Genomic DNA, 17,155 nt, shown 5'->3' on the forward strand with positions numbered 1-17,155 from the left:
ATCTTTCTCAATATGTCCAAAGCATTTGACACTGTTTCCCACCAGCTATTACTAAACAAGTTTTCATCCTATGGTCTACTATCTACATCTGTGTCCTGGTTCAAGAGCTATCTTTCCAATCATCAGCAAGCCACAAAATGGTAAAACAATCTTTCTCCCCATCTCTCTAGGAGTACTCCAAGGCTCCATACTGGGCCCACTCCTTTTTAGCATATTAACAAATGATCTCTGCTCTGCTACTAACCATGCAACTTTTGTCCAATATGCAGACGATTCAACACTAATCTGCTCAGCCCCATCTCCCCAAGAACTTCAAACAAAAATGTAACCTTCCTTCCAAAGCATAGAAAAACCCCACACGGAACATCAACTTATTCTAAACCCAAACAAAACCAAGATAATAGTCTTCAGTAATAAAAAAAATCCAATCCCAACCAATTCTCACTCTCAGTCCTTGCTTCAAATGGCACCAAATTAGGTCCCACTAGTCAAACAAAGCTGCTAGGTGTGACAATTGATGAACGTCTAAGATTTGGCAAACATATTTCTCTCACAATCAAAAAAGTGCATACCAAATTAGGTGACCTGTACAGAGCAAAGCCATTATTAACCCTCAGTCCTAGGCAGGGCACTGCCCAGTCTCACCTGCTCTCACCTCTACTTTACGTCTCTCACATTTTCACTAATTTGCGTAAATCTGACCTCAATCATCTAGAAGCTTGCTACAAAAGAACAGCCAAATTCGCAACGAGTCATCCAAACAGAACACATTATTGCGCAGCTCTCTCACAACTAAACTGGCTCAAACTGCCAAACCTCCTTTCCTTTAATCAACTCACTATAGTCCATAAAGTAGTCCACCAACATGACAAACTCCCTGCTCTTGCTAGCCTAGTACAACCAAGTCACAATGCCAGGCCCCACAGATCATCAGAAAAACTCATGCTACAAGTTACCGCTCCCACAACCTTCATGGCGACTCCTTATACTCACACAAGATAGCCAAGCTATGGAACACACTTCCACAGTCCATCACTGAAATCCCAAGCAGCCATGAATTCAAAAAACTCCTTAAAGAATACTTAACAGATCACTGGCTATTCTCCTGCCATAATCCAGGTTAATAACACCCTACTTCCCCTTACCTTTCCAGCCTCCCACATTACTCTATCCCATCTACAACCTCTGGTACCCACTGTATTTTACCTGCTCAATTAACTGAGCTTTCATAGAACTTTTGCTCTACTAAAGCATCCAGAGACATCCAATAAAAAATAAAGAACAGTCGATAATAAATGTTACCTTTATGTATACATTGTAGCTTAACCTGCAGTAAGTGTTTGCTGAAATCTAAAGTGTCACTGTCATTCTATCAAGTTAAAGTCTAAAGCTTCAAAACGAATGCCTCAGATACCATGTACTTATAACAAGTTAAAGTGTAAAGCTTTAAAATGTATGTCTCTGTACATGACCATGTTGTAAATGTATGGATATTTAGCTACTTAGCAACTCCTGGTTTACCTGTAATATGTTATTGTACTTAATTCTTGTTCTGTAAATCTTGGAGCTTTTCTCCCCGGGTTTCCACTGAAAACAGGCTACTGGCCCAGTCTGATACTACCCGGTCAACAAAATAAATATATATATATTTTAAAACACTACATACCATAAAAAAACTCTGTATATGTATATGTGTGTGTGCGTGTGCGTGTGTGTGTGTATGTATATATATATATATATATATATATATATATATATATATATATATATATATATATGGGTCACCTTCATTTGCCCGGCAGTTCATTTGCCCAACAACTGGAAAAAGGCAAGTAAAAGGTTTTTCTCCTTTTTCCCACTGCAGTGCAATCCTGGAGTTAGAATATATAGTTAGGGGGGTGTGGGGTGCACAGCTCCCAACCTACTTTGATTTTATAGTGCATAGTTTGGTTGCTTATTGTTCACTAAAACAAACGTGTATATATATATATATATATATATATATATATATATATATATATATATATATATTAACATGCATTTACAATCGGGGTTTTAAGGTAATAAACCAAATAACCATGATAAGAAAAGAAAAAAGTTTTAGATTGCTCCATTTACAATGAATTAATTAGAACCAGGATCAGTTTATGTTGTGTTAAGCCACCTTTATCACATTTGGTGCCCCCACCTGAACTCCTCTTAGGATTTTCCTTCTTTGCCTTAATTAACTCCTGGTAGTTCAAGCAGATGAAAACCTGACCCACTACAGTTACTTTTAATTAGACACCACAGACTAAACAGTGCAAGGAGGTAGAAGTGTGTACTATGTGCTTTCCCTGAAGCGTTCACTCTCTCTTTTTACAATATTTTGTCCTACATGGCAGTCGTACACTGATGGAGGTTCAGTGTGTGCATCGTCCAATGCAGGTGTGCCATCACCCATCTCACATCTGCAGGGAAATGGTTGTCCTGACAGGCATGGTCAGTCACTGGTCCTTGTAGTACATAAATTACCCTGTCCATTACAGGCTCAGTAAAGCAGCTAGGAGAGGTGATTCTCGTTATGTTCTTCTTTCAGATATGCTTTTCCACCCTTTAAATCAGATGGTGTAGAGTTTACAAACATGTTCTACAAAAGAAAGCAAAGTAATCCTATCATATCAGTTATGTTATTCACAGTTTTGTTTTGAAAGTCAGAAGAAGCCATCTTGTAACTTGTGATCTACCACTGAACCCATGTGACTACTATTCATGCATCATAGTCAATTAAAACACTTGTCTGCTTGTTAAAGTCTATACACAAGTAAAAAATCCAGCAAAAGTAGAAGCACTTCAGTTCAAAGTAAAACTGCCATACCAACAAAATGAATAATAAATTTGCACAGGCAGCAGGTATTTCCCTCAAGTGCATTTGAAGCTATACAGTCCAAACTAACTTTTAAGCCATTCATTCATGGACTAGAACAGCCAAGCAAGCACTTCTTATTACTTTACAGCCACCCAAAGTCTGGGAGCCAAGCATGGAGAACATACAGACAGGGCCGGTGCTAGTATTTTGGGGGCCCCCAGCAAGTTTCAAGTTGGGGACCCTACCCAGGAGATTATAAAAAGTGTGACCATATTGCCATCACGCTCATGCAGCACCATTTAACAATCACTGTGTAGTATTACTTTGCATCAATCACTGTATAGTATTATTACTTTGCATCAATCACTGTGTAGTATTATTACATTGCATCAATCACTGTGTAGTATTATTACTTTGCATCAGTCACTGTGTAGTATTATTACTTCAATCACCGTGTAGTATTATTACTTTGTATCAATCACTGTGTAGTATTATTACTTTGCATCTACTCTGATTTTAATCATTTCATTGATTTTTTTTACTGGATTTAGCTTAAGTTCTCTACCATCTGCAGAAGGTCATATATTCTGTTGTCCTCCTGTGGTATTTCATCACTATGATATGCTATTAAATGACCACAATTAATATGCAAGCTGTGTGGTCTCATTAATTTAAACTGTCCAAACAAGTGAATCCTGGAGAAATAGGAGATAATCCTAAAGCAATGTGCCAAGATGTCACTGTAGCAGTTGGGTGGGGGTTACAAATATCAGGTGAGGGAAGACTGCATCACCAGCGTGACACTTTTTCCTGATTACCCAACAATAGATGGCATTTATGATAAAGGTGACAACCCAAGTCACATCCTTCACTTTCTTGTATCAATCTGCTATAGCAAAAATAAAAAAAAAAAAAAAAAAATACTGCACAGTAAAGGGAAACCAAAACACTAAATTTATGTGTGTCAAAATTTGGCTTGCAGTGGAGTTAAAATGTTGAAAATTTTAAAGATGCCAGCTCAACAAAATAAAGTACGAGGCATTTAAAATGTGGAAAATAACCAGTAAGCAGTTAGTGCAATCAAAATGCTATACTATGGGATATTTATGGGTAGAAAACAATATATTTCTCACATCCTTGACTAAGTGTGGTATTAACTATGCTGCTTCGTAAAGTTATTCTCTGGACAGTTTCCTCAACTGTGAATGATGACTCGCACTTTGAGAGTTGACCTACCCTCCATGCAGCAATAATTTCAAAGTCATTTAATATAGCAAACACCTATTCTATGGCTCCTTTGGAACAAATGAAAGTCAGGGCTACAGACACCTTGCTAAAAAGGCTTTCCCAGGGCCAAAAATCTGGATATTCTTAAAAATCTGGGCAGTTCAGATATTTGCCTAACGTCGACAATCAAAAGAACTGACCCAACAGACCACATATTAAGGTAAACCCAATCAGGAAGCTGGAACTTGCTTCTTGATTGCAACAGCCAATTAGGTCCCTTGCTTCACTGAAGCGGACCTGATTGAGAGCAGCTAACAAGTAAAGCAAGGGGACCTGATTGGCTGCAGCCATCAAGGAAGCAAGTTCTTTCAGGGGAAGAAAAAAAAAAGCGGAATCGTGCTACAGCGCTGCCAAATGAACAACCTATTTTTAAAACCCGCGGCTTCATATGGGGCCCTCGTACGTGGGGAGATAATCGGGGGATCCCCACGGCCGCAGGTTTGGCAGGTGCCTAACACCGGCTATGCATACACAAGCAATGCCAATAAAGTAAAAGGAATGCTGGGCTTTATCACGATATTATAGGAAATACAGCCCCCACCCCGCACAGCTGCGATGTGTCTGAAAATAGCCTTCTATGGCACTGTCAAGTCTTGGAAGGGATAGAGAGACCATAAAAACCCCAAATCACCTGCACAACCTAGTCACCTATATTACAGCAGGTAGTAGCTGTGTGGGCAAGCAAAATGAATAATAAAGGAGAAAGTTATTATATAAGCAAAACATTAAATGAAAACAAAATCTTTTTTAACAGTTAAAGGAGTGTGTCTGCATTACTTGGACATGTTTTAGCATGTAGTGTGCATCCTTTGTTTATTTTCCTTTTAAATACTGCAAACTATTTTCATAGAATCAAATCTCCTAGCTGGTTAACTTCATCTGATATCATGACCCTACAGAATTACTTACAGAAATGGACATACGGTTGGGTAACACATACAAGTGAATTTTCAAGCCAAATACTACTGTTATGGCCTGAAAACTGATAGTATGAACATAAATGGCAGCTAAGAAAGACAGTGAGGGCATTTTGGCTTTATAAATTCCTCATTCGGACTGCCTGCAAGCAAATGCAAATTAATTTTGAAAACATTTTAACAATATAAATCGATGGGACAGACAAAATGTATATATAAAGCAACTGCATCTCTCAAGTATATTGTAGAAATTTCTTCTTGTACAGTCATACCAACACCTGTATAAAGAGCAGGACTTGCACACAAAATAATGCTGACAGTATAATATAAAGTGCAAGTGGAATTATTCTGCTTTACTACCTTCCATTTACATCTGTTTATTACCTGTGTTGTTTAAACCCTTTATGTACTAAGACCAGCCTATTAGTTGCAGAAAACGGTATTTTCTTGTATTGGAGATATTGGTTTGGTTCAGAACCAGGACACTTCAAAGGTCAGCCATAATTAGAAAGCCAAGTTGAATCTCCTTCCTGGTGGAGGTTACTTGAAATTTTGTAGGAATCTCATCTCAATGGAATCCCTGTAGTCTCTAATGTGTGTGTGTGTGTGTGTGTGTGTGTGTGTGTGTGTGTGTGTGTGTGTGTGTGAGTGGTGGGGTATATTTGTAATTAACACTACTGCATACCACTCATCACTGAAGAAGAGTCATGCCTCATGTCTAAGCTGTTTCCATCCTGAGTAGACAGGAGTGGCATGCAAGTTATGGATGAAGACTTTTAGCAAGTCAGCTTAAACAGATGGTGTAGAGTTTACAAATATGTAATATAAAAATAAATAAATCTTATTACATCAGCTATATTATTCACAATTCTCTGTGAAAGTCATAAGTAATTAAAGCCCCGTGCAGACAACATGCACGGGGGGGTGCTGTCTTCTGGCAGCCACAAGGGTGCTTTGAGCTCTCAATGGTATCTGGTCAATAAGAGCATTTGAATGGCTTAACTTCGCCCATGGAGGGGGGCGGGGGAGATGAGCACTTGGATGGTTGCCACCCATCCACGGTTGGGAAAGCTCAACATCTGTTGCCCAAACTTGCATCTTAGCCCTTTCCCTGAGGTGACCTGTGCAATACATGGCTGGCTCTGTTCCATATTTCCATTAGGATGACAATGCCCATCTTCCAAGGCCAGAAAAATCAAGCATCCAAACTGCTAAACAAACTGAGATCTCCTTGGCTGTGTTCTCGGCTTTACCCTCTAGACCACTACTGTTAGCCAGAAAGTTAAGATTCTTGGTAGGGAACCTTAGTCCAAATGTAGGAATGAATTCTAATGGAAAAACTACACTAGATATAACAAATACTTAACTGGGGAACAACAGACAAATCAATAACAGAAAGGATGCAGAGGAACATGAACTCAATGTTACTGTATTACGACAGGCCTGACTTGCTACGAAATGACTGACAAGCTGAAGGAATGACTGCGAGGGTCAGCTGTAAATAGCGTGTGGTGGGAATAGATGGCTGAAGGAAAATAATTGCTTGGACCAAATGAAGCTGAATGATGAGATGAAACCAGTACCTGGGATACTGGTAAAATGATCTGGTGCAGCGTCCAGACATGTTTCAGCTAGAAAGCAATCCTGCCAGAGTCAGATTTAAATACTGCCTTTAGCGGTACTGGAGGTGGGTGGGGCAGAAATACAAAAATATCTTTTCATGAGATGGGATATGATATTAAATGTTTACCTCAAGAATTGCAGTACATCTGCACGCTGTAGGGCAACCATGCAAGAGAGTCAAAATTTTGTTTCAGTGACAACAAGCCAGGAATCAAATATTAAAAAAAAGTTTTCTTGTGGAGTGCAAAGACAGCCATAGTGCCCATGCAGAGGGTGGAAAGCTTCAACATCTCTTCCTTTTACTTATTCTTACAACACTGGGCTTGTGGCAATTTGAAGTAAGAAGAACTTTCTCTCCCAGTGATCTGTTCAGCCAACCGTGCACTACCACACAAGTGGAAACTACATAAAAGAAAAACTTCCCTTGATTAAGTAAATCTTTGCCATTACTCTCATATTCTAAAGTAAAAAAGACTTATTTCTAAGATTTATTTTCTCCAAACTTCTGAAGACATTTTGAGAGAGGCGATATTCTAGAAAGTACTTGTAACAACTATATTTTCTACCACAATTCTCATCAAACAAGCCAACAGTAAAAAGGTGGTGGTAAACAGGGATGCTGATAAGGTTACAGCAGAAATTTAAATAAGCAAGCCATATCCTAGACCTGGTCATTACCAACATGGGAGAAAGATGCTCCACACCAGTGGTCACCCCATCATTGGTCATGTCTGACCATAAGCAAATCACCCTTGACATCCACATCCCACCCCCACCCCCCAGTAAGGAAATCTCCTTAATAAACTTCTCCAAAGCCAACTTCATGCTACTGAAGTCAGAAGTGACAAACTTCACAACATTCACACAGATGGGATCTGGAAGTGCGACTGCAGAATCCTACACTAAGAAACTGTACGAGCACATCCACTCGTGCATGAATCGTGCCATCCCAAATAGAACCAAGATGATCTTCTCCAAAAAAAAAAAGGAAGCCAATCTGGTGGTCCCCTGCTATAAACAAACTATACAACAGAAGGAAGAAACTGTTGAAGAAGAGAGGAAAATCCCAGGATGCAAAAAACTCCTTCACCAGCCTCAGTAAGAAGCTGAGATCCCTCATAAAATCCTCAAAAGCTACTTACGAAAATAAAATTGCCAAAGATTCCAAAGACAACCACAAGGCATTCTATAGCTATGTCAAGAATATAAATGGCAATGCTCAGATCTGCTCTGAGCTACAACAGAATGGCATTAAATATACTGATCCCAAGGATATTGCCAATATCCTGGCAGATAGATTTAGTGCCAACTTCACCCCCTAAAGGGCCCATTTCAATACCAAAAGATTGCCAAATTCTGACAATCACAGCCACACATGTAGAAACAGCACTCTCCAAAGCTAAGAATACAGCATCCATGGGACCAGATAACATACCAGGCTGTGCACTACATGAACTACAAAATGAACTGGCACCCCATCTAAGTGTCCTGTTTAATCATAGCCTCACCTCAGGCTTCATGTCCACTGAGTGGCGCACAGCTACAGTTATCCTGCTCCATAAGGGAGGATCCACCTTGGATCCCAGGAACTACCGTCCCATCAGTCTGACAAGCCTGATCTGCAAGGGCATGGAACCCATTATCATGGATCTTATAAACAAAAACATTGTCAACCTTCAAACACTGGACTCCTAAATCTGACTGACTTCTTTAAATCAGTCTCCAGAGCTGTGGACGTAGGTAAGGCGGTCCACATAGCCTATCTGGACCTCGCCAAGGCCTTTGACACTATCCCCCCACTCTGGAATCATAGATAAACTTACTAAGCTGGACATAAATCCCTACATCACTCGATGGGTTGCCAACTGGCTTACTGACAGAACCCAGACTGTAAAAGTAGCAGACTCTGAATCTGGCTGCAGACAAGTGGAGTACCTCAGGGTTCAGTCCTAGGACCACTCTTGTTTGGCATCTACTTCTCTGTAGTACAAGCCAATACTAAGGGACTCTGGCTAACAAAGTTTGCAGATGACTGCAAACTGGGAGCCATTATTGAATTCCCAAATGATGTGGATATTCTACAAAAGGGCCTTACAGAAACAGATGCCTGGTGCCAGAGCCATGGGCTCAAGCTTAATGCCAAGAAATGTATAGTTATCCCCTTTGGAAAAAAACATGTACCCATGAACTGCCACATAGGTGGCAGGACACTAAACATCGAAAGTGTGATGAGAGACTTAGGGACACAAGTGGACAGTGGTCTCACTTTCGATAACCACATCGCCACAACAGTCAGGAAATCCTTCTATGTGGCACACCTCATCACTAAGGGCTTTTCATCCAGAAAAAAAGAGGTCATTGTCCCACTGTGCTCATCCCTCATTAGACCCATTATAGAGTATAATGCCCCATTTGGTATGTACCTCACAAGACATCTGCAACAGCTGGAAAGGCCACAGAAATACCTCACTAAAAGAATCACAGGCCTAAGGCAGATTCCATATGCTGACCGTCTAAAAAAAGCTCCAGCTATACTCTGTGGCATATCGTCTACTCAGAGGCGATCTCTGCTTAACATACAACGACATGTCAAACCCTGAGCTGTTGGACATGCTCCACTTAAAGAAATCCCAATCCCTCAGAGCCACACGCTCCAGGGATCTAAACCTTATCATCACAATGAACAAAACATGCTGGAGGGATAGGTTCCTGACCCAGAGACTCCCCATACTCTGGAATAGACTTCCCATACATGTCAAGCAGAGCGCCTCATTGGCCCTCTTCAAAAGGAACCTTGATGATTGGATAGGAGATAGGAAATTCACCCCGGAGATCATGTCAGTCACCCTGCTAGACAGGGGCCCATAGAAGTAAATATTGTGGGAAGAAATTTCCAGGGAATTGTTATGGCTAGGCTTGCATAGGCCTTAGGGCCGATAGCCTAGTACCAGCCTATGAACCTATAACTTAATACAGCAATGAGAAGACAAGTCTTTTTAGCAACACAGGCCCAACAATGCTGAAATGGCTGTTTTGAAAGACGGCAGTGTCAGCTTCAGAAACACTGAAACCTGAGGAATTTTCTTCTCCAAGATGCAGTGATTTTGAGTATGATTATGTGGAGCAGGGAGTGCAGTCCCTCACAATGGATGGAGGGAGACAGGAAAATGTGCAGCTAGATGTAAACATGTTTTGCTTCATTCTGTTTATTACTGTTCTAGCAAACGGCACCTGCACTATGCTTTCTCCAAGGGAAGATATGTCCTTTCACTCTCACATACCTACTTTATTCTATTCAAGGACATGGGAGAATCTATTTTAGTAAGCCATGGCCATAAGGCAGTGAACCAGTCCTGAACAGGATATCAAGCCATTGCAGGATATATATTTACATACCCACAAACAATACAAAGGACTGCAAATTACCTAACAGCACATTTTTGGGATGTGTGAGAAGCCAAAATACTTGGCAAAACCCCATATGGACACAGAAATTACACAGCTTTTGCACAGAATGCATACCAGTTGGGACCCAAACCAGAGACCTATGAGTAGCGAAGAAGCAGTATTAAATGCTAAACAAGATTCCTGCTCTCCTTGAATTAATCACATTTTGATGAAATTGTACAAATGCTATAATACCATGTTTCTGCACTTTACCAGAGTATACTCATATTAAAATTGTACCTTTGTGTAAGCCTTGTAATATATAATTCACTAAGTTTGAGGAAAATACAATATTTACATAACATTTTAGGGATGCTGACCATCTGTTAATGTAACAATTTCTAATGTGCGTAATACTGTCAAAAGGCATATAAATTAAGGTGCTTAAAATGTTAAAAAAAATCATACGATGGAGATATTAAAGGACAAGAAAAGGACTTGCATCATGAAACAGGACAGATACAGAAGATAGTTGCCAGGGAAACAGGGAACTTTTAGGAAATGAAAAGCCCAAAGCCAGAGAAATTAAATGGGCAAATAGATGCGAGTGTATAACAGAAAAAAATAAGAGCAATAATAAAACCATTGAATAAACAAAAGATTGCAGGCACTGATTGGGATGGATACACTGTGAATTATAAAATGCTCCTGTCTGAGAAACAAGATGCTACATTTAATGTTTATAGGTACAGGGAATAGGAGAGAAACCTGTTAAACAAAGATGGTTAATTTATTGCATGGACAGGCAGGGACAAGCAAAATTTAGAGAATTTCTGACCACTGCATATCCTGAATACACATAAGTGATCAGCAAACTGAAATGTAATAAAGTGAATGAGAAAGTTAAAAAGTATTTGCAATGCACTTGAGTATATGCAGTGAAAGAAAGGAATCCAACATCTGAGTTACCAGAGTCTTTTTCAAGAAGATGCAAGGGTGTGGTTAAGGTTAACCTGCATCTTTTGACGCAACTGTTGACACACTAAGAGGGAGTAAGGAAATGTACAGAAGCAGTGTGCAAAAAAAAAATGTTAAAAGTAAAAATGAAGAAAAACACTTAGGCACCTAGGGGAAAGAAAGCAGACATTAATCCCACACAGCAAGCATTTTCTGATGCATTAATCTGAAACTTAAAATTCAGCATTACTTAGTGATTGTAATCCTCAACAATCAGCAAGAAAACGTTATTTCTGTGAGAAACAGCAAAATAAACTTAGGCAGAGTATGTGACAGACATGACGGGCACGTAGTAAAGAGTAAGTAATGTACGAAGAATCGGGAAGTTCTCAGGAAGTCAAGACTCGAGGAAAAACAGGGGGCTGGGTATGATGAGAAAATAATATCGGCAGCGACTGATCTCTGTGGAAATGAGACCACAGGTAGGTAAAAAAGATCTAAAAAATCAAGACAGGAGGAAAATAAGGGCATAAAATAGAAAAAAATAACTAAATGAGGAGAATAAAACTAAATTAGCGATGCACATTAGGACACATGTACTAGTACAAGCCACCCAATGACAGGCTGGTGAAGGAAAGACTTTTATGGATATGGCTACAATAATTACAAGCAGAATAGCCGATTTACGTACCGTAATATCAAAGCTTCACAGTAACAAATGACGGTGCTCATCTGGCAGAACTCAGCTTTTAAAAACAATACAAGAGCAAGTAGTGACAGAATCTGGCTGAGGCTCCTTATATTTCTACACAAAATGTTAAAAAAGTAACCTAATAAGTACAGTGCTTTCCTTCTGATTCACTGCCCATCACTCTGAGGTACTGTAATCAATACTATTTTTCTTTGTTTTTTTTTTCCCCATCAGACTGAATACTCCTTCACAGCAGCTCAGTAATGATAGACACCCACAAGGAAACCTGACGGAAACATCAGAAGCGAATATGGACTGTAAATCTTACGTCAGTAAGCAACAGCAATTTCAAACAATGGACACAGAGTCAAGTAAGGCAACTCTGCATATAAAATCCTATATACAACCACATTAAAAAAGCATACATACATATTAAGACATTATAAAATGTTTTGCTTTTTCTTCAGTATAAGCAGTCACTTTAAATTTTAATTATTTTTAATTAGACTAAACTGGATCTCTTTGATTGGGCTATGATATTTTGGAATGTATAAGAGAGTTATTGATTTTAACATTGTCTTGCATAGGATCATAGGTAGGTACTAGGCTATTGGCCCAAGGGCCTGCGTAAGCCTAGCCAACAAGGTTCCCTGGCTTACCCCACCCAAGAAAGTTATTTTCCTGTGCCACTGTCGAGCAGAGACACAGAAGTGATCCACGGGCTGTATTTCCTATTTCCCATCCACTCAAGATTTTTCTTGAGTGCTAATGAAGAACTTTGCTTGACATATATGGGTAGCCTGTTCCAGAGTATGGGAAGTCTCCAGGACAGGAATCTAACCCTCCAGCATGTCCTGTTTATTGTGGTGACAAGGTTTAGGTCCCTACAGCATGTAGCTTGGAGGGATTGGAATTTCTTTAGGTGTAGCATGTCCAACAGCTCTAGGTTTGACATAGCTTTATATGTTAAGCAGAGATCACCTCGGAGTAGGCGATATGCTACGGAGTAAAGCTGGAGTTTTTTGAGGCGGTCAGAGTAGGGCATTTGTTTGAGGCCAGTAATCCTCTTTCTGAGGAACTTCTGTGGCCTTTCCAGCTGCTGCAGATGTCTTGTGAGGTACATTCCAAAAGGGGTGTTGTACTCTATAATGGGCCAAATGACTGTCTAGCAGAGGGGAACAATGACCTCTTTTTTCCTGGATGAGAACCCTTTTTTGATGAGGTGTGCCATGTAGAAGACCTTCCTGACTACAGTGGTGATGTGACTATCAAAGGGGAGACTATTGTCCACCTGGGTCCCAAGGTCTTATCACGCATTCGGTGTTAAGTAGATTGCTGCCTATTTGGTAGTTCATGGGTACAGAGTTTTTACCAAAGGGGGTGACACTGCACTTTTTGGCACTGAGCTTAAGGCCACGGCTCTGACACCAGGCATCTGTCTCAGCGAGACCCTTCTATAGGATGTCCACATCATTTGGGGACTTGACTATGGCTCCTAGTTTGCAGTCATCTGTGAACTTCGTTAGCCAGAGGCCTTCTGTGTTTGGTATCTACTTCTCTGACGTACAGGCTAACAGCAGAGGTCCCAGGACGTAACCCTGTGGTACTCCACTTGTCACTGCTTTGAGGTCAGATTTGGAGTCTGCAACTTTTACAGTGTGGGTTCTGTTAGTGAGCCAGTTGGCAACCCTGTGATTCTTCTCGAAAGCTTTGTGGATTTATAATAAACCTGCTTTACTTGTGGATTTTTACAAACTTGTCTTACTGACATCTACATGTCCATTATATGGAATTGCTTTTGTTGCTTGCTTGGATTATTATTACATTCCAACGGTTTACCTCCATGCTGGTCCTTTTTTTTGGTTTTTGGTGAATCTTACGTCAGTGTCAGGATTAATTCATTCCTCACTCCAGTCAGCAAGAATACTTCACACATTCTAACTTCCATGTCTGTAAGACTTATTTTGTGTTGCAGTCTCCTCTTTCCTACAGTTAAGTTTCCATTTTGTGCCAAAGCACTGAAAGCATTAAAAATGGTCACCTGATCTTACTAAAATTCCTTTATGTTTAGCAGCCAATAAAAACAGCTTTGCTTTTCAAGTCCCCACTCAAGGACATCTTATAAAATAAAACAACTGAATGGCATATCATAATCCTTCATAAAGATGACCGACAATAAAAGTGATATGGTTATGGTGCAGAAAATACTTTAATATCCACCCAGGTCATTAACTAATGCTATTAAGTGAACATTAGTGCTGCCCTACAGAACTAGTCACCCCAGTTAGAAAAAAAAATTCATGGTGGGGAACAGCCACACAAGCATCACCCAAGACAGAAGCAAATGCCCCTGCATCCCCCAACTTGCATATTACGATCAACTCTAAGGTATTCTAAAGTTGCTGTGTCTTGCAAGAAAGAACATTTCGTACTAGTGACTGCTTCCAGTAATCTTATTTGAAAAGTGCAGTAACTTTTTCAAATTTAGCAAAAGTGATTCTTCCAACACTCATTGTCATAATATCCCTACATAATGATGCAAAACTCGATTAATTATAGGCTCCATGTTTAGATGGACCCATCCCCCTTTCAACCATGTAGAGCTGGCAACCAACTACATGCAGCACATTCAAAAGTGCAATCACATTATGCCCAAACTCACTTGTCAACAACTGAAAACAGCATTGTTAAATTCCCATTTTTCAAACAGGTGGCCAGGCACCACAAATTCTGCTGTGCTTTAGTACATAACTTTCAACCTCTTAAGGCAAGAAATCTGGACAAAGCCTAATGTAATTGGGGAACAAAAGCCCAAAACATGGAAACATTTTAAATACTGCTCTTATAAATGTAGAAAGTTGCTAGAATAACAGAATTTGTGCTAGCACAGATTTTCTGAAGTATATGAACTTAAACTCAAATGTATGTCATTATTTAGTGACTTCAATCCTCTGTGATTTGCCAGAAAACTACAAATTTTATGAGAAACATATAATATAAGGCTAACTTCTGGATGGTTGAGGGGTATACTTCAACAGCAGTACTTTCTACAACTCATTTAAATTATACAGCGCACATCAACTTTTTGTGACAGACAAAACAGAAATTATTTCAGACAATTTAATGCTTGAAAAAGAAATGTCAATGTACAGGGTGCTAATAAAAATAAAGGGACCACATTTTAAAGAAGAAATTATCAGAATTATGAACTTTGCAGATCACGCACAAACATTTGTATGGAAATATGGATGCAAACACCTTGACAGAGTAACAGAACTTGAAACCTGATGTTTTTTGTAAAGGTACAGACAATAATGTCAACGTGGTTTTAATAAATCATGAACTACTTAATATATATATTTATATATACATATATATAAATATACATATATATATATATATATAAATATACATACACAGACGCACACAGACAGACACACACAGACACACAAGAATAATTTTTAGTAAAAGAGAGTGTGAACTCATTAAGTTTGGCAAATGAAATTATACTCAATGCAACTATTGCCTTTAAGAGAGAGTGCAATAACTAATATCAAACAAGTTTTCAGATCCCTTAACTGTCAACAAATAACACACACATATATATATATATATATATATATATATATATATATATGTATACATACATACATACACACACATACATATAGAAAAAAGTTAAAGCAATACAATTTGATATAATTTTTTTGTATTGCAACCTTCTAATTTGAGTGAGTGGCAATTTGTACAGCCAGTCACATTGCCAATACCACAATAAAATTCATGACTGTGGAAATGAAATCCTCAATGACCTTGTTGAAACTTGTTAAGGGCAGCAAAAAGAGCTGGAGGCTTAGGTAAGGCAGCGTACAGAATCCACCCCCCCCCCCGCCCAAGTATAGTTCACCCTTTTTCAAAAGGGTAAACCTTAGTCTGGTTGGGCTAAACAATATCTCTCTAACAGTTAGTTTGGGAAGGTTTGTTTAATTTTCTTTAAAATCTGCCATGTCGTCAAGCCTGTTGCAGCTTCAAAATGCAGCACTGTCGCAATAAGCTGATGTTCTAATGAACTTTCTGACAACAAAAAAAAATAATTATAGTAGTAAAACCACTGGAAAACAAGTTCATATACTCCTACATGCAAGATTTGAGGTACTGAAAATACTAGTTTGGCAGGTTTGAAAACTGCTGTCCAATAAAAAAGAAATGAAATGGTGTAAACCAAATGCAACAAACCCCTCTTCCCACAAGTCTGCGGTACTAAATGCAATTTACGACTTGCAGTGACTGGCCAAGTGGGTGTTGCCACAATTTAGTTAAATAAACCATAATGACATCCAAAAGCCACTGACATATGTACTCACCAATCCATGTGCTATAGTAAGATAGCAATTCTTCACACTGCATTTTCTTTTCTGCCAAACTTTTCTGAGCCTATGAATTAAATGATTAATCATTACTAAAACCCAGCAGATACTAGGCATAGTTACACAGAATACATCCTGCATCAGGCAGTTACACACTACCTACAATTTTATTAGCAACTATGTATGTAATAAATGCTTATTAACATGCATTTTCTCAAATATTCCTAATTTTCAACACTTTGCTTTTGGTAAGAATATTAAAAAAAAAAAAAGGCGACTATAGAGAGATGTCCAGTACAAAGGTTGTCTTTTTCCGGTGTTATAAAAGCTAAAAACAGGCAAAGTGACATTTTGTATCACAAGTACCCCTAACTATGTAATTTCGAAGCCAAGTAAGGTAGCCTTGGGGGAGTGGGGTAAAGAACTCTGTGAGAGGAGGACAAAATGCCAACAAGATTAGCCCTGTGAAGCAGCTAGGAGTCTTCCTCCCTGGAGGAAGCCTTGAAAAAGGCTCTAAAGAGTGGGAACCGCAGTACAGCCTATAAAAAGGCTCCTAACCGGTGCCCCCTGTAGTGGCCTCGGAGATGGCTGTGGATAATTCAACAGTTGTAGCCTTGAGGAAGGGTGTACGACCTTTAGTACAGCCTTCAAAAAGGCTCTCAGCCGGTATGCTATTAGCTGGAATGTCAGGTAGCCTTCTAAAAGGGTCTGGTTAGCCTAGACAAAATGGTGATGGGTCCTGAATGTCTGACTCAACTGAAAAAGTCTTGAAAAATGCTCCAGATGGTGGTATGCCTCAGAGTGTGTTCAGACTAAGGCTTCCCAGGGGAGAAGTCTGCCTTCTCGGTGGCTCAATCTCATATCTTGCCACGTGCAATAGATGTACCTGTTTCTATGTAAGGAAGACCATCTAATGTTTGAGGGATAAAGTCAGTAGACACCTTTATGACAGAAGCAAGAACCCCAAGACTGCATTGGCTAAGCATGTTTTTAGAGTTTCCTGATCACAGTTTTTGTTTTAGAGTTTAACAATGTGTACATACAAATGTGAGGAGAGGTGAAGATGATAATTTTTTTT

General features: G+C 39.3%; 1 protein-coding gene across 1 annotated transcript in view; it reads right to left on the reverse strand.

Annotated features, from left to right (window-relative positions):
- The window catches only part of LOC122816264 (arf-GAP with SH3 domain, ANK repeat and PH domain-containing protein 2-like), a 1,594,524-nt gene that overhangs the window by 827,027 nt on the left and 750,342 nt on the right, over nt 1-17,155 (reverse strand). The window contains exon 11 of the mRNA XM_044089001.1: nt 16,075-16,144. Coding sequence (XP_043944936.1) covers nt 16,075-16,144 — 70 coding nt within the window. The remainder of the gene's footprint in view (nt 1-16,074; nt 16,145-17,155) is intronic.

Source organism: Protopterus annectens, chromosome 12.part0, assembly GCF_019279795.1.
Source record: "Protopterus annectens isolate FY-2018-M chromosome 12.part0, PAN1.0, whole genome shotgun sequence".
Classification (NCBI taxonomy): domain Eukaryota; kingdom Metazoa; phylum Chordata; order Ceratodontiformes; family Protopteridae; genus Protopterus; species Protopterus annectens.